This window comes from Gopherus evgoodei, chromosome 1, assembly GCF_007399415.2.
Source record: "Gopherus evgoodei ecotype Sinaloan lineage chromosome 1, rGopEvg1_v1.p, whole genome shotgun sequence".
In the NCBI taxonomy this organism is placed as follows: domain Eukaryota; kingdom Metazoa; phylum Chordata; order Testudines; family Testudinidae; genus Gopherus; species Gopherus evgoodei.
Window position 1 is genome coordinate 142,363,234 of NC_044322.1, and position 24,068 is coordinate 142,387,301.

The following is a 24,068-nucleotide window of genomic DNA, read 5'->3' on the forward strand; positions in this document are numbered from 1 at the left end:
AGAACTTGAATCTTCCCTCAAGGGCCAGTGCACTGCTCCCACCTGACCCATACACAAATGATTACATGGCTACAGAATGGAGTTGCTTCCTAAGGGATGATTTCTTTACCATAGTGGCAGACTGCTTGGTTAGCAGCAGAAAATGTCTGCCTCATGTACTCTTAGGATTTGTTGGATCTTTTCAGCCTACTTGAGTCAAGGAATATCACTGCCCTATTACGTTCATTCTGGCATGTTTTGGATTTTCTAATGTCAGGCTTCAGCAAAAGTATCAGCATCAGTGCTCTCCATTTGCATCCTCTGCTATAGTGGCTATTCAAGGCCTTATTGAGTGCAGAGACATTGTTCCACATCCCTAAATTGAGAAGTTTTTTCCCATTATCTCTGCAAAGTGGTGGTTCATCCCGTCAGTCCTCAGCAGCACCTAGACTTTGCCTTGCTGGCCTGATTGGGGGTCCCCTTCTGAGCCTTTTGGGCAGGCTCCTTTAGCATTTACTTTCTTTTAAGGCTCTTTTCCTTATTCTGGTCACCTTTGCCAAGTGAGTGAGTGAATGGAACTCCCTCGTCATATGTTCATTTTACCTGCAGCTCTTTCCAAACAAGGTGGGTTTTTTTGGTTCCTCCAGAATTCATTCCTAAAGTGATTTCTGAATTCCATGTGAATGAGACCATTGTTCTCCCTACTCTTTGCCCTAGATACGCGGCTGCATTTGTTGGATATTGAGTTAGTTCTGAAGCATTCTTTATCATTTGCAAGAGTTTATAAAGTTGTGCCCTGAGCCACTGTCACTAGGTAAGTCTGACTGTATTCTGATAGCATGTGATCAAGCTGGTAAACCTCATCTCAAGGTAGTAAAATGCCATTCAATGAGAGTCTCTACATTATGGACAGTGAGAGCTGAGGCATCTGCTTTGGATGTGTTCAAGAGAGCAACTTAATCTTCTCCTCACCATCACTGTCAACAAGCTATCTCCACTTTTTGGGCTGCCTTTGCAAAGTTGTGCTAAAAGCAAAAAAATTAAACTTGCCTCTTGGGCATCGATATCCTTTATCTGTCCATGACTCCTGTGTCATAGGGTGGGAGGAGAGAGAGATGTACAACAAGGGAAAATTACATACGTGTTAATTGTGTTTGTCATAGTCTCCTCTTTTCCCATCCTACGTTTCACCCTCCTCCTCTTGGGGAATCACTAGCACTGTCTGTACAAAAGTTAGAGGAGGAGTATTCTGGCAATATTCAATCTTCTGTCTGTTTTTTCATCTGTACTGTGGGAGCACCTTTCACTAAAGGGACAGAGTGGGCCTGAGGTCTACAGAAAGAGGGATGATTTGTGCATTTCTTTGCCTCTTTGCTTGCAGTTGGAGGCAGCATGAGACTCTGTCTATGATTCCTGTTTCACAGGATAAAAGAGGAGACTGCAACAGTTACTAGGGATTTAATGTTCCTTTTTCTTCCCCTTTTCAGTGTACTGTATATGTAGGTTGGCTTGTGTTATGGATGTATTTGTTGCTTTACTGTGCATGGATAGCTTCCTAAAATATGCATTCATCATCCCAAACACTGAAAGCCAGATACAGCTTTCTCCTCCAGTTTGTCTTGAGTATACACATGGATTTACAGGTCTTTGCACCATTAACACCAGTGAAAATGACAGCAGAATCTGAATCTAGCCCAGTGTTAAATAATAAAAACCTTTAAAATAATTCATGCTAAAAATGGTTGGAGAAACTATGATTTCCAATCCTCCTATATGGGCCAAATAAATAAATAAAACAAACTTGTGTGTGTGAAATCACAGCTTGTCTAGACGAGGAGTTAGTTCACAGCAAGATGGGGTATAAATCGACCCTACGCTAGCCTGGCATGTACTAAGTGTTCATGTGGACCCTGCTGCTGCGCACTAAAAGTTCTCTAGTGTGCTTGTCCAGTAGATTGGGCCTCCTTAAAGTATTTACGGTACTTTAAATTAGGCACATGCATAATTCATTACTTTCTTATTTCTGTACAGTGAGAAGTAAATGTAGAAACAGAGTAAGATGGTGATGATGATAGCTCTTGCAAATGTAGCTTAAAATTGTAAGCAAAACAAGTTAATACTTTACCATGGAGATAAAAATCAATGTAGAGGAATTCTCTAATCAGTCTTAGTTGATTGACACCTAAAAATATAACTATATCTCAGCTGAGTGCTGTTTATAGTGCAGTTATAGATCAGTTGAGTGGTTTTGTTTGTTTGTTTGTTGTTGTTTTTTTGCCTGTCTGATGTTCTGTGGCAGAGATATTCTATTGTACTTCAGGGGAAATGAGCAATATAAAAATACTAAGGTAGCTATAGGCTTCTTGACTATAAAACGTTAAGTGAACATCCATCCAGTGAATATCTAAGCATCTCTTTCAAGGGTAGCAGCATCTATGGGCTGTAGTGGTGCATGCAGTTATCTCAAGTCAGTTTTTTCATGCTCTAAGAAAGATGATATGGAAAAATATTCCCCCTCCACCCAACATCTCAGGGGAGGGGACATTTGGTCTGACTTCAGGGAGAATATAGTGTCCCTGGAAGGGGGGAAGGGGAATGAAAAATTAGACCCCCCCTAAAATGGAGAAGGGTGCATGTTGAAGCCATGCCCTCCCTTTGGGTTTTGCTGCATCCTTTTGGCTGGCTAAAGGGGGTTTGTGGTAACTGATTGGCTCCTCACTGGTAAGTTGTATCTTTCTCTGTGCATGTTTTTGTGGATTGGGAAGGATTTTTTTCACACTAGGTGAAATTAGCTGAGGTTTTATGGGATTTTTTGCCCTCCTTGCAGCATTGTGGAGGCACAACTGGAGCACAGACTGGGATTTAGAAGCCTATTAAAAGAAACTATAGGAATATGTAGTTGTTGCAACTTGTAGCAATGTCCAGTGCAGGTAAAGGCTAAAAGGTGCAGCTCCCAGCGGTAAATAAGACCTATGATTTGAACTTGTGGACCTTGTACCTGTAAGAAGAGGCCTAAAGACACTCTATAGCCCATCCCCACAGAGGAGGAAGGTGAGGGTTCTCAGAAGTGAACTGAGTCCTGAGAGGTAGGTTGTGGAGTGGCGGTTCTACCTGGAGTTATTACTTATATAGTGGGAGCCCTGTAACCCTCTACTGGACCCAGTTAAATGCTGTGTATGTGAGATGGGGGAGGCATACATCACCTCTACCTGGTGTTACTTCAATAAAGTTGCAGCCTGCCACTTAAAATCCACTGTAGTGTCTTTTATTCCCCTGAGTGTCCCGAGGAAACTATTGGAGTGAGAGTATTAGAGAGGTAGCCGGGTTAGTCTGGATCTGTAAAAAGCAACAAAGAGTCCTGTGGCACCTTATAAACTAACTGGCGTATTGGAGCATAAGCTTTCGTGGGTGAATATTTGAGTGAGACTGACTCATGCCAGTACGTTGGAAATCTGACACTGATTTTAATCTGGCACTTCAAATTTTAAACTCCATTTCTGGCGACAGTTTTAAGACTTTTAATCAGAGAACATACAGTACACAGCCACATACACAGACTCCTATAATGGAGGCTAAAATAGGAAAATGAACAATTTTCTATCACTTCCGTGCAAGTATCCATTTACTTGCTAAGTGTAGCTTTTAAAACAATGTGTATCCAAATCAGTGCAGTCGATCTCTGTCAGGTATCCATGTTTCACCTACCTTGCTGCTTAACATGAATGTAATGATTTAATTGTTCAAAGATGCACTTAAAGATTTCCTACACCTTTGTCTGGGACAAAAAAATAAAAAATTGACTTTTCACTTCCACAGTGTTTTGTAGAAGTTTTAAGCCAAAGTTAAGGGTTATTGCTGAAGGAACAATGTTTATAATAAGTAAAATATCTTTAGAATTATACAGTTTTGCTTCATGATTAATTTATTTCATTTATGAGGTCTAGAAATGTTACTATGTCTACCATCACTCTTCTCCTGAAGGATAATTTTATGGTTAGGCCACTAGATTAGGGCTCATGAGTTCTTAGTGTACACTTCCCTGTTGTGCCGCAGACTTCCTGTGTGTCCTTTGGCAACTCACTTAATCTCTTTATGCCTCAGTTCCCCATATATAAAATACATATATTTTCCTAAATCACGGGTGGTGTGAAGATAAATCTATTAATCTTTGTGAGGCACTCTGATATTACGTTGATGGGAGCTCTGTAAGTAACTGGAGCAAGTAAGACAATGAAATCAATTAGAAGTCCTGTCATCTAGGAGTATGGAAACACAATTAAATAAATCTTATGATGACAGAATGTTGTTTTAGTGTGTAAAGCATGGTACTCTGGTCAGTACGCACCTGGATTCAATTATTAGCTCTGCTCATGACTTTGTGTCCCCTTGGGAAAGTCACTTAATTTCTCTGTACTTTGGTTTAACCATCTGTAAAATGAGCATAACAATGCTTACTTCACAAAACCGTAATGATATTTAATTAACAAATGTTAATTAATTGTTAATTGTTAAAATTAATTGTTTAAAGCATAGGTGTTTGGATGAAAAATATTATAGAAGTGTGGAATATTTATTTTTCATTACTGGTGACGAGCTAACCTGAAAAAAATCAGGATTTGGGAATCTGTTAATGCTTCTTTAAACTTTAGGCGCCACTCCTTCCCAACCCTATAATATATTCTGGAGGAGGTAGTCCTGAAGCATTCTGTTCTTTTCCAGTGTCTTCAGAAGGGGTGGAGGGAAGAAATGTAAACCATTGTTTGCTTCATTCTTTCTGGATTTTCACGTGACTGTCAGCTGATATCCTTCCCCTCTGACCTCTTTTAGGGGAGTAAGTCTGCTTATTTAGCAATCTCATGTCAGATAGTTTAAGGTCATGTTGCCAACGCAACCATTTGTTAAAGAGTTTTTGGATTGCGTAAATAACTGAAAACTATTTGTGTGAATGGAGCCCTCCCCTCCACCACACAAATAGTTTTACTTTTTATTTATAAGCTCACAAATATTGAAGGAAGTCTTTTGATCAGTCACAAGCAAAATTAATGAAAGTTAGTAACATGAGAGCTTTGATTTCCTTCAAGAATAAGTTTTAATTAAATCTTTTGGTAGAATCAGCATTTTTGCTAATCAGGAAAACAGTACAGAAGGCCTTACAGCAGTGGTGGGCAACCTGCAGCCTATCAGGGTAATCCACTGGCAGGCCGCCAGACAATTTGTTTACATTGACCATCCGCAGGCACTGCTGCTTGCAGCTCCCAGTGGCTGTGTTTTGCCATTCCTGGCAATGGGCTGCAGTCGGCTGTGCCTGCGGACAGTCAATATAAACAAACTGTCTCGTGGCCCACCAGTGGATTACCCTGATGGGCCGCGTGTGGCCCATGGGCTGCAGGCTGCCCACCACTGCCTTACAGCTTATATTTAGCAGGAAAATATTTCTTTCCTCCAAAAATCTAATGGCATCACGAGTTTTTCTTTTTCTGTAAATTCAGAACGAGTTAACATAGATGCAAAAAAAAAAATAGTCCTCTCGTCATGGAGGCATTGATTACTGCTAACCCTCTTCCTTAGACACACTTAGTCTGGCTATGTTGGAAGAAGGACAGGAGACTCTGGATGTGGTTTAATTAGGCTACAACTTTATTCTTAAATGTCTGGGAGTACCCAGCAGATAAAAGTGTATAGTGCAGTTAATTCCATGATCATTTTGGTATATACCTAGTGGGGCTTCTGTAAACCCTCCCCCTTACTTACCTGGTCCCCAGCCAACTTGCTGCTGGGACCTCACTATCCCCACCCCCTCAAATAAGGGTTTGGGGGAAGACTATGTAGGCGGGAGGGGGTTGGCTCCCTATCGTGTCAATTTTATGAGTCCCAAAACTCCGTATTTTTGCTCCTTTAAAGAATACCTCCTTTAAATCCTTTACCAATCCATTTTATCTGAGCACTGTATCCCTTCCCTAACTCCAACCTTCAGCCAATAAATGTTGTAATGTGAATTAGACTACCAATTTTTAAAAAAAAAATGCAACAGCTCATATGCTTCTGTTGTATGAGATATTCTTGCTGAATTTCTGGAACTTTAGATAATTCAGTGCTGTCATCTGCCTATATCCCATGGCATCCTAAAAATGCTCCACTTGGGTCTTTGCTTTTCTGCTGAGCCGTAAATCTGTTTGTGGAGATGCCCTGGCTGCCCTGCAGTACTGTGCGTGAGAACAGGTGCTTCAGAAGGTGCTGACAGAGCTTTTTGAGGATGTGGAGCTGGTTTACCATCTGGCACTCCAACAGAGCAGAAAGTCAATCCCAGTCCACAACTCTTTCAAAATGCCGAAAGGATGGGGGGAAGAGAGATTAGAAGAGTGACCGTCCTTTGCCCAAAGATAATTTGATTTGCTAGGATAGAGAGCAAGGGAGCAGTTGAACTCTCTCCCATTTTACGTTAGGAAAGGGGATAAAGAAAAGAGGGCTGCTAGTATCAATTCTCCTAAACTGGCATAAAGAAGGGAAACCTCAGAGAAGATTTTGTAGGAATTGTTTGCCCTATTGTTTATTTTCTGTAGTATTCACAGTCTGCTAAGCTTTAAGGAAGATGCAGTCTCTTCTTGCATGCAAGCCAAATGTGAAGATTTTAAACAAAGATATTTTTAAATGACCAGGGTACAGAGTATTTTTCATATCCAGACAACTTAAGATTTTACTAACTTTCTGAGGTGAAAAAAAGTCTCTGGGCTAAGACCAAACTAAAAAAAAATTATTTTATCAAATGTTAACAGCAACTGAAAATAGGAATTCAGAATAAAAGTATTAATTTAGACTGTGGTGATGCTATAACCCAAATGTACGTACTACAAGCAAGGTTCACATACCAAAGAGGAGAGTTTGTTGGAGCTGTAGTTCTTGTCATGCTTAAAGATCTATGTGTCTCTGTCATTACAGGCTCTACCTCTAGATAATCAACTATAACATGAGTAATGCATCCTGAGTCAGAGGTAACATGCATTCTGCTTAGCAAAATGTAACAGTGGGGTCAGCCTGCAATTAAAAAGACCTGCCATGAGTAGATCACGTTGAAAAAAATTGATGTTGTAAATTAATTTTAAGATACTTTGATATTAATCTTAACTTTTAAAAGTGGACAGGTAGGCCTCTTAAGTCATATCATGAGTTAAAATACAATGTGTTAAAACAAACCCAAGCAATCTTATCCGAACGAAACCAGCTCTGAACCCTTCAACAGGATTCAAATAAAGAAGTTTGCTGTAAATGAAATTCTCCTTTCCTTGAATGCTTAACTAAGTACTAAAACCTTGATGTCTTTTTTGTTGGTTTTGTTTGTTCTTCCTCTTTACAGATCATGGGATAATCCACAGAATTTAAAATAATAAAATGCATTAAATATGGTGGTCTAAAAACATTGCTGCTTTGTAAATTACTCTTGCTCTTTGGTCAAATCCTACATGTTGACTAGCTGACTATTTATTAATGCATTTTGAAATTCCATACAAGAAGCTAGTATTAATGCAATATTTAGAAATCAGGAAATTCAGTGCTGAGTTTGAAAGCTCAAACATAGCTTTGCCACACTGTGCTTATTTTGCAAAATATTGTGTAATTTTATATCCTTTTAAATTATTTGTCTCATAATAAAATGAAAACTGGAAATTCTTGCATATAGCAACATTGGGTGTCTAGATTAGGTTTGTTGTTTACCTCGATCTACAAAGCAAGACAAACTGAAACAGAATCAGTTTAGTGTTGTATAGTAATGAAAATTTAGAAATAAATGGCCCTGAATTTAATTTAGGTGGTAAGTGAATCAACTTGTTAGAAATACATATATGTTCCTCCTCATGCAGCCCACAGAATAATTAGCACTGAAGTGCCTCTTTTTGGTACATGGGTTTGTGTGTGTTAGGGCAATTTGGAAGGAGCTTCTTTATACAGAATTTTGGAGACAATTGTAATACTTGTGACTGCTTTTCATTTACTTTTCTAATTCTTTCCTTGAAGCAATTAGAATCATATTTTATCTAAGGTATTCAAATAACTTTACCAAGGAGAGGGTATATCATAGATGGGAAAACTGAAAGTACAAAGGCATTATGTCATATGGACTAGACTTTTCCTCTCCCTGATGTGGTTATCTACTGTGGGTGAAGATAGTAGGGTCCCAATAGTATCACCCAAAATTTGACCCATCCAGTGTTCATATGCGTACTCACTGATTTGACTGACAGCTAGTTCTCCTGTCTAATGTAAGGTGACTTGTCTTGCTTACACAGTTCCCCACATGAAAAAATGCGAATAGCAGTAAACAGCAATTTTGGCAGCAAATCAGCTAGCTTTGCATGAAGTAGGAGGATAGCTACTTGGAATTTGGGCAGGCCTTGCAAGATACAATCCAGCCTCTTTCAACAGCAGGATCAAAAGAACAAAGCAGTTTTGATGACAAAATATGTGTACTGTGTCACACAAAGAAAGGCTGGACTACAAGTAGCCAAGTTACCCTCCAACCACAATTCCACTATTGGCCTACGTTGACATGAGGGTGCCCTAGACTCCTAGGGTTGTTGAAAGTCTGAAGTCTTAAAGGGGGAAATTGGGAATTGCTGGGGTGATGGTAGCAGGGAGATCTTGAAGAGAGCTCCTGGAAGATAAATTTAGTTTACTTGGAAGAGGGCTTCAATCCAGTGCGTTTAGAATAGCTTACTCTGACATTTTTCAGTTTCAGGCATGCTTTTCCTTCTCTTCCTACTTTTAATCGCCCCCTCCTCCACTAAAATAAATTTAAATTTATCATTCAGTTTGTATTGCTACTTCTGTTTTATTCTGTTTTGCTGGGGTCTTATGATGATCATTGGTTTGTTTATGCTTCCCAGAGATCATCAGTGCTGAGTAGCAGTTTCCCTTAATCTGTCCTTGCCAATCTGATAGCTGTCTTGTTCCCTCAAGAATCTTAGTATTTTCTATTCTAGAGAGATGAAACAGTCTGAGGGCTGACTGATCCAGAAATGAGATTCTTACAAGGGCATCAATGAAAGCAGAAGGTGGACTTAATTTGAAGATTATAGCTAATTTTTCATTGAAAAGATCTTAGTCTAATAAAATTGTTTTTGCTTAAGAGAATCTAAATTGAAATGTACAATTCCTAATAATTTTCAGTGTTCTTCTTTAATCCCCACAACTCTCACTCAAAGATTAGAAAATCTTCCATTTATTTGAAAGTACCCCAAGAAAGGCAGGACGGTATTCATCTCAGCATAGTTTGAAAATGTGCATTAAGTAGTTTTTAAATACCTGCCAGTATAACCAAAAAATCAGTTAATATATCTTTCTGCCTGTTATATTTAGAAAGGGGATGGCATTAAAGCACAAGGCATGATTCTCTCATGCGACCTCATTCCAACTTATATGTCAAGAACTTTGCATTACTGCCACAACTCTGTAACTTGCACCATATCGACCTCTTCAAGACTCTAAGTTTTGCTTTATCCTGCACCAGGATTCCTTCACAGAAATCTTTTCAGTTGATGTACACTGTTACAGAATTAAAATTAACAGTGGGTTACATATAGAGAGGTGTTTAACAAGTGAGAATTTTAATTCAGTCTTTCTGGTAGCATAAAGGAGAATGAAATTACAGGTATGGTAATCAAGGTGGTAACTTTCCCTGGTCCTTAAAAACACACAAAATGTTGAACACATCCATATGAATCAGAAAGCACCATTATGGACACACAAAGTGATTTTTCTTAAGATAGTAGTACTCAGAACGAAAAGTTTTAAATTTTATTTGGTAACCTACTTGCTACACATATTATTAAAGTAAAATGGAGACTATGGCAAGATGGAGAATGTATTCTACGAAACTTGATAAATATGTGTAGTTTTATTCAAAGTACTATAGCAAATGAGTAGTAGTTTTGGATTGAAAAATACTGGGAAAGGACATATGTGAAGAAGTGAAGGGGGTTTTGTGTGTGTGTGTGTGTGTGTGTGTGTGTGTGTGTGTATGTATACCTTTATTTATATATATAAAGTTCCAGCCACGCTTAAAAGTCCAGTGTGGAGTCCAGAAGGGATTCCATAGGAGCAATTTTGTCAGTGTTCTGCACCCTTGTTTACACTGATATACTGTACAAACATACCTTGGTGGAGAGAAGATGAGAATTTAACATTTCATGCAGTGCATTTTGCTCTACTGAGAAAGGATGACTAGGTTCACTGTAGCACATGAAGAATGATGATGGCAGCCTTCCTGTGCCTGAAGACCATTGACATAGGCACTGTTGCTGACTTTGATCAATATGTCAATCTGAGATCAGCAACTCTGAAAATAATTGGTAATTGGAAAAATCAATGTGTGATCTGGCACAATAGATGAACAAGCTAAATAATATGTATATTTTGAGCGTCTTATATTACACTTAATTTCTTGGCAGCATAAATGTGGATACCAGTTTTGCAGTAAGTCTGAGTTTGTTCTGATGCACCCAAGAGTAAATTCCTTGAAGTAAAAGGGAAACAACATACAGATGTGTTTCTTTGCTATACTAGACTAATGAAGGACAACATCAGTCCTCTGTTTCTTGATATTTTTCCATCTTATCTTTCCATAAGTAGCAGCATGCTATAGGTAGCACTGTACTATGTGTATTCACTTCATAGGTTTGGAAATCTCATATATGAGTTAGAAAATTTTCTTGTAAAAAGAACAAAATTAAGGATATTTTTAATCATGATCCTTTAAAGTTAGGAGAAAACTTAGTTATTAATGTTTAAAATGAGAAAAAGAGAGCCAGACTTTAGGGATGTAAAATATGTTAGACACATAGGCTAAGATTTCTGCTTTCTAAACACATAGGCTTAGATTTTCAAATGACTTGTGATTTTGGGTATCTCAGCTTTTAGGCAGTCAATCTGAGACACCTTAACGGGGCCTGATTTTTTTTTTTTTATTATTTTTTAGAATAGACTGAGGGCTTGCTCTCTTAAAATCAGATATCTTTAAAGTGTTCCATACTAGCAATCTAAAATCTATTGTTAGTCACTTTTGAAAAACTTACTCAACTTGTGTACCATAACAGCTTTCCTTTTTTCAAAAGCTACGTACAACAAATTATTCAAAAAAATTCTATCAGGTATTTAGAAGAAAAGGACAATTAGGCTTTCACACTCATCAAGTGTCATATTTCACAATATTTGCAAAGTACTGTAATGTAAATGGGAAAATTTATTTTTGAACTGATGTTCAAGTACAGTAGCTAGATTAAATTTCATTTATTAATTTACTGTAATTTAAATGGATGAAATTATTTAGAATAAAATTTCATAAGCTGTGGTGTTTAAATTAACAAGCCCTTTAAATTTATTTTATAGCATTGTAAAGAATAGAAGTCTTAACTGAACCCTGTTATGCTTGCATCTGCCTGAAGTAGTAACATTTTAATGGTGTTTACAGTCATATTAATAGTATAATATTAGCATTTTTTAAAGAGTAGAGATATGGCAACATATATTTAGTAGAGTTTACAGTAATTATGAAGCATAAGATGTGCAGTTTAATTATGTTACTGTGGGTTAGACTGTATGAGATAGAAGCTAGGTCCTTTTAACCCTTTAACCTCTAAGGAAATATATCAGTGTTCAGTTATAATTAGTTTAAAAATCAACATGAGATTAAACTGTGTGTTTTGGCTGGAGGAGCAGTAGTTTATTCATTCTAATAGCTGAAATGGTACATACTCATTTTAGTGTACTGTAATAAGTATTATTTTAGTTGGCATGTTTTCTAACACTGTAATTTAAATTTTGACAGTTTTGCAGAGTTATTCTTCTAAAATATATATACACACAAACCTGTTATGTTGTTATTAAGAAGGGAACATTACCTCTTGAATACTGTACCTCAATTTTATTGTAATGATTTTGCTGGTTACCAGGTGGGGTGGCAGTTGAAAAATTTGGTGAATGCACTACGAGAGGATCCGAGTGGTGTTATCTTAACTTTGAAAAAGCGACCTCAGAGCATGCTTACCTCAGCACCAGCTTTACTGAAAAATATGAGATGGAAGCCCCTTGCTCTGCAGGTAATGAAGCTTAATCATAAGTCATACACCATCATTTTAACTATAGATTATCTCAGTGATGCTTTATTGTGCTTCATCTCAGCAGCATATGGATTTAATCTTGTATGCTTTGAAAACTTGTTTGTGAAATGATATCTGCACAGCTTGTTCTCATAGGCTCAGCTGAAATTAAATCCATTAGTTAGACCTTTTGAAATGAAAAGACAATCCATAAGATCTTTTATGGTTTGGAAGTATTTAAAAATTATCCCAGATAACCGCAGGGTAATACTTCTAATGTACACAAATTTTTTGAGGGCTCCCATTCATTTTTCTGTGCATAGTTAGGAAGCTGCTATATTATAGTTTAGGTTCTTTTTAAGGTTGCATTGCAGCATATTTGATAAATAGAGAAAAATGTGATTTGTTTTCAATTTAGCCAAGTACTTAATCAAGTGCACAACTTTAAGCACGTGCCTAAATATTATGTGAATCGGGACCTTAAACAAGTGCATGACTTTACTCCACTGAGTAGCCCCATTGAAGTCTGCTCACGTGAGCAAAGGTATGCCTAAATTATTTGTAAAGATCAGTTCCTTAGTATTTAAAATATTTGCAGGTCTACAGAAGGTCTTAGTTGACCCTTTCTTTCTCTTGTTTTTTAATAAAACTACAGTATGCCAAAAATGGAAATAGTTTAGTCAAAAATTTAGCATTTTACTTTAGTATAAAACATCACTGTGATAGATTTTTCTGGATTTTCTAAAATTTAATTATTAGGAAATAAAGCTATCTCCAGACTGATTAAACCATTTTACCAATTGATGAAAGCTGAAAAATAATGTATTTCCCCTTCACTTCAGTTGGGACATAATCTAGGAAGAACTTTATTTTCCTTGCATAAAAATTGCATTCTTAAAAGAGATTAGTATCCTATCTTAAACATAGTCTAATTTAGAAATTAATACTGTTCATTGAAATAAAAAGTCATATTGTGAAGGAAAATGAGATATGGAAATGCCACTGCTGATAGTGGCTTTCTTTGCCATATAAAATGCTAACAGGTTTATAAAAGCAACCATTCATCACTTCTTCCTCAACCTCACCTCCATGGTTAAATATACCATTGTCTTTCAACCTGAATAACTGTTAAAAAGATTAAGTTGTCTTAGCATTTAAAACATGAAGTACTCAATGGAAATGTGGCATTAAGTTTCAACCCATAATATGCTGATTAGCATCTGAGTATATAACTGAAAATATGTATGCATGATAATGGGCATATGAATGTACTTACTTGAAAGATGTGATTTTATCAAAGTTTTTTGCTGACAATATAACCATCAGTGAAAAAATACACATCATTGCTTAAAATGAGACTGTACCCTATTTCCTCTAGTATTTTTTGGTGACATTATGTTCATTTCATTAAATATTGGTTCTGGTTCTACTTGAGTGTCTGCCACTAGACTATTCCCGTTAAAGATCCCACAGCAGGATTTTATAAGGGATAGTGGAGTAGTGGAGACACATGAATGTGCAGTTGAATCAAGAGAGGAGACAGGCTACTCTATAGGGACTGGTGGGGGGCGAGAATCAGACAGCATGAGTCTCTAAAGGGCTCACTGAGTCCTCCTACATGGGAGTGAGAATCCATTAAACTCCCCTGAAGATTCTGATGTCAGGGCAGTGTACATGAGCCACCAGCCTTCCCTTGTTGAGATGCTTCTGCTGCTGTGATATGTGCATCAGAGACATCATTTGTTATGGGATGAGGAGGCAATTGCCTCCCTCCCCCCGTCATTTTCATAGTTCCTCACCCACTCAGTGCTGCGGTGTCTCCCCTAGGCCTGTGGCAGCCACTAGGGAGCAGGCCATTGTCAACACCGCCTGCCTCTCCCCACTAACTGGATGTGTAGCAGCGGCAGTGGCCTGGGCCAGGTCTAAGAAGAGCAGGAAGAGGCCTGGTCCCTGCACCAGGCCAGCCATGTGTGAGACACCTCTTGTGGCCTGCACCCTTCCCATCTCTCTGGGATACGGCCAGGCCAGCACACCCCCTCCTTGAGAGTAGGACCAGCCCCCTAACTCCTCACAAGCAGTTGTAGCCTCAGTGAGAAGGAGGAAGTATGGATGGTGACGTAGCTTTGCCCCCCACTCCCTGAATTTTTCTGAAATGATGTCCCTAATGAATGTGCATGCACCAACATGCAAGCATGAGGCCTATAATTCACCCAATCCTCACAATCTTAATTTAATCGCTAGATGAAAAGATTTTCATGTGCACGTGGCATTATAGTGCAGAGATGAAAATTCACTTCTCTCTTAATTTGTTCAGTTTGGGTCTAGTTTACAGTTTAGCATACTTAGAATGACACAGAGCGGATACAGTTTTTAAAGTGAACTTTTAAACATTTTTTTCTTACAATAATAGTATAGGAAATACTGGTAGTTGTTGAGGATATTTTGATTAAAAGAAACTGAAATCCTGTTAAAATACTATAAATACAAACCTGATATGACATGATGATATGTTACAGTCTTATTAGATATGACATTAGGAAAAAAAGCCAGGAATCTTATTTTCACGTGTTTGTATATATATGTGTATGTATCTGCGGTACTGCATGGCTTTCTAAAGCGAGGGATAATTATTTTCTGTAGAAAAAGTTTCAACAATAAGTAGGACAAATTTCAGAATCTGCGTAATGCTACGATCTGTCTTGTTAACTTAAACAACTTGGAGTTAAACAGAATACCAGTTGGCCCCAAATGAAATCAATTTTAAAGCTTAAATACTGAATAAATGTCTAATAGCTATGGCAAATTATGATTAATATAAAAGCAAAAAATGTGCCATACTCTCACAGCTGTTCAAAAGTATGAACTGATTAGCATCAGACATCTGCATCGGTTATCCATACTACTCTGATGATATTTTCATTTCTCTACAAATCCTAATATCACTGTCCAGGACACATTTTACTCCAAAAATTACACTTTGTAATTAGAAATTGCTATTTTGTGTTTCCTAAGACCTGTATGTGCTAGTTTCACAGACAGCTGATATTTTGTTTAATGACAGTGGGAAAGACTTACTGTGGGGAAAGGATGAAAAATGGATGTTAACATAAATAGATAAAAGGAACATCTCCATGGTCTCTTTTTTCGAACCATAACATATTTGCTATATCAAGATGTCATTAAATAATGGAGAATGCTATAAGTGTGCAATCATCTCAAAGCTAAAACTGTTCAACAGTTTCAGCACACATAAGCAATAATAAAATCCTTCCCCGAAATAAGGTCTTGTGAAAGCATAAAATATAAGAAGATATATCAGTAGCAAGAAGTATGGAGAGGAAGTACTAATTAGTTATTGACTTAGCGCCTGTAAATTAGCTTTTTATTTAACTTCTGCAAGAGGAGTGAGTAGAAGAAAAAGGCAAAATATGATTTCAGAGATTAATCAAATAGTATTGAGTGTTGGAGGGGAAAGTGGGACTTGGCAAAATGTAAGAAGCACTGGTAGTGAAACAAAGATTTAATTTTTGCAAGCGCCTGCATCAGCAAACATCTCTAATAGATGTCACATCAAACTTTGGAGGCATAAATAGTTCAGCAAATTAAATTAAGGGGCTCATTTACATTGGGATCTTGTAACTGAAATCTTTTAAATCACAGTTCTAACAGAGAGTGAATAATATTGACACATTAGTCACTAAACTGCCCTCTGCTTGCTTAGTTGATAATTGTATGTACAAACATGAAAGTTTGTCATTTGCAGCAAGATTAAAAAAATCAAAGATTTAATGGAGCAATATTAGGTATGCCAGTAAGAGGGGTGAATGTGTAAGTGCTGCTAATGACTCTGTGGTATATGAATCATTTCAGTGCTGGAGATGACAGGAGTTGTGAGAGTTTTAAGCTTTTTTTAATATGTCCTGGTAATATTGTTAACCACCTGTTGTCCTCTGAAAAACTTTTCTCCTCCTGTAGTGCTCTAAACTTGTAATACATCAACCAAAAGTTCAAGGTCTGTGGACGTGAAAAGGGCTAGTTGATAGTGCCAGTTGGCACATCTGAAAAACTGAGTCCCACAAGCTTATTTTTGTGAATGCAATATGTTTATTTTCCAGAACTTGTTCCTCTTGTAAGTGTCTTGCTATTGATAATGTGCAAGTGACATTTAACAAATGGAACTTTCTGTTGACTCCTTCCTTTGGTTTCCTCCTTTTAGCAGACATTGACTAATTTGTTTTTTCACAATTATTATATGATGAAAATATCCCTGAGAGATAAAAAAGTAAAATTAAAAAAAAATGCCAAATCTCTGTAGCAGGCTGGAAACCAGAGTGCAAAAATATGACTCAGCATGCAGAACAATGCCGACTAGAATATGGCTTTATATATTGCACATCATCCATCATATAATGAGGTCCCAGCCCATGTACATGTGTGCGCATAGCTTGAACTATAATGTCCATCAGAAGAGGAAAAAACATCCATTTTGTTCTATACCTGTTTAAAACAAGGGCATTTTTTGACAGCAAAGGACACCTGAAGGCTCTCTGTTTAAACCTCCATAAATTAATATTTTCCACCTTTTTGTGGCTTATCAAAGTTCTATGTTTTATACATTTTTATTATGTCATAATTTGTGAATTACAGGGATTTTCAATGTATATTTTTTATAAAACTTGAATTAGGCAGCTACAACATTGGAGCTTTCTAAGATTTTTTTGCAGTTGGAAATAATTATTATTATGTGATCATACAATAAATGCTAACATGTCATGAATGTAACCATCAATCTTACTAGATTTGTTTTTCCCACTACGTTTCCATTGCTATTGTGTTTCATTGTGTGGAGTCTAAAATGACATTCCAGATCATAATGATTATATTTTTGACAATCATTAGACTTGTCAGGTATGGAGTTTTATCTTCAACCTTTGTTTTTCATTTCTACCACAAGTTGAGATAGTTGAATACTTTATCTGAGAATTAGAACTGTGCAAGCTTTCTCTATCCTTAGAACAATCCTTTGAGATTTAGTGTTTGCTGATTTAAATGTTTGCTGCATCTCATACCTTCTGTTTCAGTTTACACTCTTCTTCCTGACCTCGCCATTTTTATTATTTCTGGGGCTTCCCTAGTAGTGGCTCCCCACCGTACAATTTGAGCATTCCAAGGTATACTTTTGTCCTCTGAGGTGAAAGTTAATAAAGAAGATTTTTGAGCTCATGGAATTTAAAATAGACAGCAGCAGGGGCTGTAACTGCCACATGCTGTTTTGGGAAAAGCTACAAAGCCTACCTCTAGCCCCTGAAATGTGCTTGTGCTCTTGGCCAAAAGGAATTTGAACTAACCTGCTGAAAACTCCTGATCCAGACTGGACTCTTTCAGACTCAAAGCGGGACTAGAGAAGCAGGGAGTGATGTTTTTGGAGGGTTCAGCTAAGCTATGAGGGCCCTGTGCACATCACTGGTGTCAATGGAAAGACTCTCATTGACTTCAGTGAGCTTTGGATCAGGCCCAAATGGGTAATCAGCATCCAAACTTTAGAATGTTTATCAAGAGATGGACAGAATTTTCTTGACCACTCTGATATCTAGTGGGGTCCTATAGGGTAGGACGGCCAACCTGTGGCTCTGGTGCCGCATGCGGTGCTTCAGAGGTTAATATGCGGCTCCTTGCATAGGCGCTGACTCCAGGGCTGTAGCTACAGAGGCCAACTTTTCAGTGTGCCGGGGGTACTCACTACCCAACTCCCTGCTTTGCCCAGGTGCTGCCCCCGCTCCACCCCTTCTCCCAAGGCCCCTGTTCCTTCCCTCAAGCCTACCATAGTTTTGCTCCTCCCCATCCCCCACAGGCCTCCTGTGCATCTGAAACAGCTGATTGAGGCAGGCAGGAGGCGCTGACTTGTGGGGTTGCTGGCAGGCGGGAGTCGCTTGGGAGTGGGAGCTGATGGGGGGCTGCTGATGTATTACTGTGGCTCTTTGGCAATGTACATTGGTAAATTCTGGCTCCTTTTCGGGTTCAGGTTGGCCACCCCTGCTATAGGGGGTCAGTCTTGGGTCTGGTACTATTCAATATTTTCATAAATGTCTTGAATAATAGAATGGAAAGTTTGCTTATAAAATTTGCAGATCAAATCAAGTTGGGAGCAGTTGTAAGCACTTTGGAGAAATGATTAGAATCCAAAATGACCTTCACAAATTGGAAAATTGATCTGAAATATACAAGATAAAATTCATTAAAGACAAGTGCAAAATACAGTCGAATGCACAACTACAAAATGAGAAATAACTGGCTAGCTGATAGTATTGCTGAAAAGGATCTGTGGTTCACAGGGGATCGTAAATTGAATGAGTCAAAAAGGTGATGCAATTGTGAAAAAGGCTTATATCATTCTGGGGTGTATTAATAGGAGTGTTGTATGTAAGACATGGAAGGTAACTGTCCTATCCTACTCAGCACTGGTAACACCTCATGTGGAGTAATATGTCCAGTTCTGGGTGCCCCACTTTACAGAAAGATGTGGATAAATTGGAGAGAGCCCAGGAGAGCAACAAAAGTGATAAAAGGTTTAAAAAATCTGATCTGCATGGAAAGGTTTAAAAAAAATTGACCTGTTTAGTCTTAAGAAAAGAAGACTGAGGGAGACCTGATAATAGTCTTCAGATATGTTAAGGGCTGCTATAAAGAGGATTGGAATCAGTTGTTTTCAGTGTTCCCTGAAGGCAGAACAAGAAGTAATGGGCTTAATCAGCAGCAAAGGAGATTCAGGTTAGATATGAAAAACTTTCTAACTGTAAGAGTAGTTGAGCTCTGGAATAGGCTTCCAAGGGAAGTTTTTAAGAAGGGGTTGGACAAACACGTGTCGGAAATAGTCTAGGCTTACTTGGTCTTCCCTCAGCGCAAGGGTCTGGATTTGATGGCATCTCAAGGTCCCTTCCAGTCCTACATTTCTATGATTTATGATTCTGTGTTGATCCGTTATTAGTTATCACCATTTTGATCTAGAGCATTTGGATGACAGATTTTGTTCATTTTTAAATAATGTATTGTACTATTCTATGCACTACTAAAGGCTGTTGATAAATAATTTTTAGTAGCTCATCATGCAAGGTTCTGAGACTTCATTTGTGGTTACATATTCACTTTGCTGTACTCAACTCTCCAGCTTCTTTGCTGAAAGAATAGAGATCTTGAAGTCATTGTGGATAGTTCTCTGAAAAAATCTCTCAATGTGCAACGACAGTCAAAAAAGCTAACAATGTTAGGAACCATTAGGAAAGGGATAGATAATAAGACAGAATATAGCATCATGCCACTATATAAATCTATGGTATGCCCACACCTTTAATACTGAGTATTAATCTGATCACCTCATCTCAAAAAAGATACCTTATAATTGGAAAATGTACAGAGAAGGGCAACAAAAATCATTAAGGGTGTGAAACAACTTCCAAATGAGGAGACATTAAAAAGACTGGGACTTTTCAGCTTGGCGAAAAGACAACTAAACAAGGAGGTGATAGAGGTGTATAAAATCGTGACTGGTGTGGAGAAATTGAATAAGGAAGTGTTATTTACTCCTTCACATAACTAATGAATCAGGGATCATCCATGCAGCAGGTTTAAACCAAAGAAAAGGAAGTATTTCTTCACGCAACACATAGTCAATGTGTGGAACTCGTTGCCAGGGGATGTTGTGAAGGTGAAAAGTGTAATGGGGTTGAAAAACAACTAGATGAATTCATGGAGGATAGGTCCATCAATAGCTATTAGCCAAATGGTCAGGGATGCAACCCCATCTCTGGGTGTCCCTAGACTCTGATTACCAGAAGCTGGGAATGGCTGACAGGGGATGGATCACTCGATAATTTCCTGTTCTGTTCATTCCCCCTGAAGCACTTGGCATTGGCCACTGTCGTAAGACAGGATGCTGAGCTATATGGACCATTGGTCTGACCTCATGTGGCCATTCTTACATTCTTTAAGTTTTTCCTTACCTTAGGTTTGAGAGGAAATACTACTTGGATTTATCATCCCTCCCTTTGTTAATTTGTTTATATTGCCTCTGCAGTCCTCTAGTGACAACATTTTTTCTGTTTTTGTCAGTTATTTGCGATTAAATTCATGAAATTACAGTTTTAATCATAAAATTTAAATAAACTCCTGTAATCTGTAGCATATTTAGTTGCCTAGTTGTCTTTTCATTACATAGGAGCTTGGCACTCTCTCTAGTGTTGTTTAAATGGATTCTGATCAGATTTCCTACAAAGCCTGAATTTTTTATATAGTATCTCATTACCCCTTCATTTCTTAGTTGCAAGCTGAAATAGACTGAAATGTTTAAACAATTTAGTTTACTGGGAATGGTTCATTCAATACATTGTTACTTTTTATGTCCAAAACACAATTGTTTACTGATGAAGACACTGTAAAAAAATATTACTACCTAAAACTTTGTGTTGGTTTAACTTGTATTTTTAAAAGTTATATACCTTTCTTCTAGAATTTGTTTATCATTGCTTGACTACTATGATTCCCTATGTTTACATGTGTTTGTATGTGGGGACACACACAGTATCACCATTTCTCTCCTCATCCTCACTTTAACTGTAACCTTTGAACTTCACTATCAGACCAAGGCATACAATGGGTAATGTGTTTGGTCTCTGAAGATGGAAGGATTTTAATAGTATTATTAGGTGAGCACTCCTTCCCAGTCTACAAAATGGCACTGATTTTAGCATTGAAAGTTCCAGGCAATGATAGAGAAATAATTAGGTGAAAATGCTAGTTCCAAACACAACCAAAGATGAAATATTTGGAGGGAGTATAGTGTATTTCATCATTAGATGTGTCTGGCATTGGCGTGTGTATGTGTGTGCATGAAATGTTTTGAGTAGATGCCTCAGCTTGTTGTAATGTATCTTTTATTATAAGGATCTTAGTGACAAGATCACTGCTTCCTTTTCTGTGTATCAGAAGTGAAAAAGATTTTGCTTTCTTCTAGATTCTGGAAGTCCGGTTGTGCGGGAAACAGCGTATGTCATTGTAGATTGTCCTTACCTTTATTTCAAGGATGTTGTGAAGCTTAGTTTATTAACGTTTGTAAAATGCTTTGAGATCCTCTGATGGTTAAATGTAGTGGGGAGAGAGTGAATGGATGAAAGTAGTTATACTCTGCAAGACTCTGGCTACAATCAAAGCTCTACTCACTTGTACCGCTAAATATGTTATGCCACTCATTTAGTCCTCCTCCTTTGTTGCATGCTTGGATCACCATCCACAATTCTGATGATTAAACACTGAACATTCTGACAATTGTCAGAATTAGCGTCAAGTTTAACACCCCACTGAGCTGCAGTGTGAGAGCAACTCACACCTAGCAGGTATTATTTTAAACTGTTTTCAGGCTCTGGTATTCATCCCATTGTCAGCTGCTTTTACTTCTCATTTGGAAGGTTATCTTCACAACCATAAGGACCTAAAGTCTTTAATTCTTTTTTTTTTAAATGAAAGCTGAGCTTCTGTAACACAAGATGGCAGCCACCACAAAGAAGTACCAGCTTCAGAGCTACTGCCAGGTGGTCCAATTTGAACACATTTTTAAAGGGTTTGTTGTTGTCATATCTGTTGAAAACAGTGACAAACATCTGGCAGGGACAAGTTGTTTCACTTGTTTTCCATTCCTTGGTTTAAAAACGGGCTTCTGCTTCTATGCACGCTGCCAGGTTTTTCTTCTGCTCTGCTTTATGGAATAAGCTAAACAGGTGAATTTTACAGCTTGACCCAAAGGCTAGAACACTTCCAGATCTATTTTGGAACAGTGCTCCTGAGCATTATGCTTGATGTTGTAGACTCTACTTACAGTTCTTGACCTTCTAAAAAAAGAAAACGTTATCTTGGGAGAGCTAGCTAAGCTACTGTCCAGCAAGACACTAGAGTCACTCAGATCCCTGGAGAATTCACTCAAAAAACAACTCTGATGCCATAGCCCAAGTTCACCTGCCCAACGTGGAAACCAAGGATTTCCCTCAGGTTATCTTCAGACCCAACCCCAGTCAGTAGGATGTGTGCACATGCACACACACTCTTCTCTGATGGACTGAACATAACATCTTCTAAGGCAAGATCGGAGTTTCCACTAGCTTACCTGAACAGTGGAGAGACTGTAATCTCTCATTCTTAAAGACTCATGAACCCATCAAATATCCAGAGCCCATTATCAGAACTATTCTGAACAGCAAACCAATTAATAAACCTGGATTGCCTTAACCAAATCTTGGGCTCATGTACTACCTGCTATGAAGTGATTCTTGCAGGACTGCCAGATTGAAGCAAAAAAGCTTTATCAGAAGCTCGGTCTGTCTCACAAAGATATATGAAACCTGGAGGGTCATCTAGGCCAACACACAGGGAAACTTTTTGCCAGTTCCCTGCACCTGAAGCCTGGTGAATCAAGGCCATTGGGGTCCCAAATGGCAGTGTCCTAGAAGGAAATTTCACTCCTCATCACACTCAGTAAGCCTGAGAAGGCACTTCCCATACTGAGCATCCATTAGAAAGGAAATAAAATACTTTGCTTTAGTAGATGGTTCAGGAGTTCAGAGTTAGCTTTCATGGTTGAAATCTTCAGTGATGAGATTTCTGTTGTCTTAGGTCAAGAGGGGTTTTTTGTTTTTAAAATTCCTGAAATGGATTTCAGGCTCATGCTTGTTTTTAATACTCATATAGTCTTTTATCTGTTCCTTCCTCTGTATGTTTTTCTCTCCCTGCCCAACCTCCCAAACAGAGGTTGTAGTTTGCTTTTTTTTCTTGTTTTTCTTTTCTTTTTTTGTTACAGATTCAGACTGTGAGGGACTCACATTTATTCTAGTGGTTTTAGAATAACTATCTAGCAAAAAAATTAGCAAACACTTCAATTTGTCGTTGTTTAAAGGTTATAAGTCACTTTCACTAAGCGTTAGCAGGACAGGATTTAAAAGTGATCATAAAGTTAATATTCCAAAAATACATTGCAAGGTTAACATTAGACCAACAAAAATTCCAGAATGAAGTCTAACACAATACCACTCCCAAGTAACATTTTGAAGATATCCTGTGACATAGGATTTCCTTTCATCTTTGTAGGATGTTTCAGATATCCTAAAAGGCACACAGGAATCAAACAGTATTTAAAGATACATAAAGGAAATATTACAGTAATATGCAGACAATTTTTGATGTATCCAATTACTATTGTGAAAGATTGAAAAGTCTAATTGGTTTGGCAAGAAGACAGCAGCTCATTGCAGTCTTACAGAAGGCCAACATTTGGAAGAAGGTCTCTTATTAAACCCTCAGGGTTTGCTATAGTCTAGGTATACTGCAGAGGTGTCATGATTAATATGTGGGGAAGGAGAGCTGATTACTCTTTACAGATGTGCCCCATTGACCTGTCACAATGTATTCTTTACAGCGCTTGCAGAAGTATTTTCTATGCATACTGTCCTTTTAGCCTGAGTTCATAGCTTTTCTTTTCTAAGTACAACATGAAAAAGTTGTGTCCTAAAGCACTGATGTACGTGAGGAATCTATAGCTGCTGTGACCACTGTGTACTTCCAAGCCTGTAAGATTTATTCTTCAAGGCATTTATTTTTAACAAATGGAAGGAGAGTGAGCGCTTGAAAATCAAAACAAAATAAAAACCAACACATTTTTAATATTAGAATTACTCAGCATGGATCAAAATAATGGCATTTGCTTTATTTTCTGAGTGTAGTTAGCGTAAACGCTCAAACTTAATGCTAGTCAGCAGAAATATTGTGAGGCTAAACAAACTGGTATGTCTCTTATTTCCTTCATTGTACTTCTCTCTCTGACACTCAGAGAAAGAGATGTGAGAACTGATGGGGATGTTAATCAGAGCTATTGAGAGAAACAACACCAAGCTCAGGCTGGAATGGTAGCTAGAATCCCAGGCATAGTCTGCAAAGGAGGTGTTCACTGCCTGACTAAGGCTT

The 24,068-nt window shown here is 37.9% G+C and overlaps 1 protein-coding gene across 5 annotated transcripts in view; it reads left to right on the forward strand.

The window, feature by feature from the left end:
- The window catches only part of CNKSR2 (connector enhancer of kinase suppressor of Ras 2), a 370,061-nt gene that overhangs the window by 199,445 nt on the left and 146,548 nt on the right, over window positions 1-24,068 (forward strand). For 3 of the 5 annotated variants that reach the window (XM_030574665.1, XM_030574696.1, XM_030574673.1), the window contains exon 9: window positions 11,922-12,068. The exons of the other annotated variants lie outside the window; for them this stretch is intronic. In XM_030574665.1, coding sequence (XP_030430525.1) covers window positions 11,922-12,068 — 147 coding nt within the window. The remainder of the gene's footprint in view (window positions 1-11,921; window positions 12,069-24,068) is intronic. 5 annotated transcript variants of the gene reach the window in all.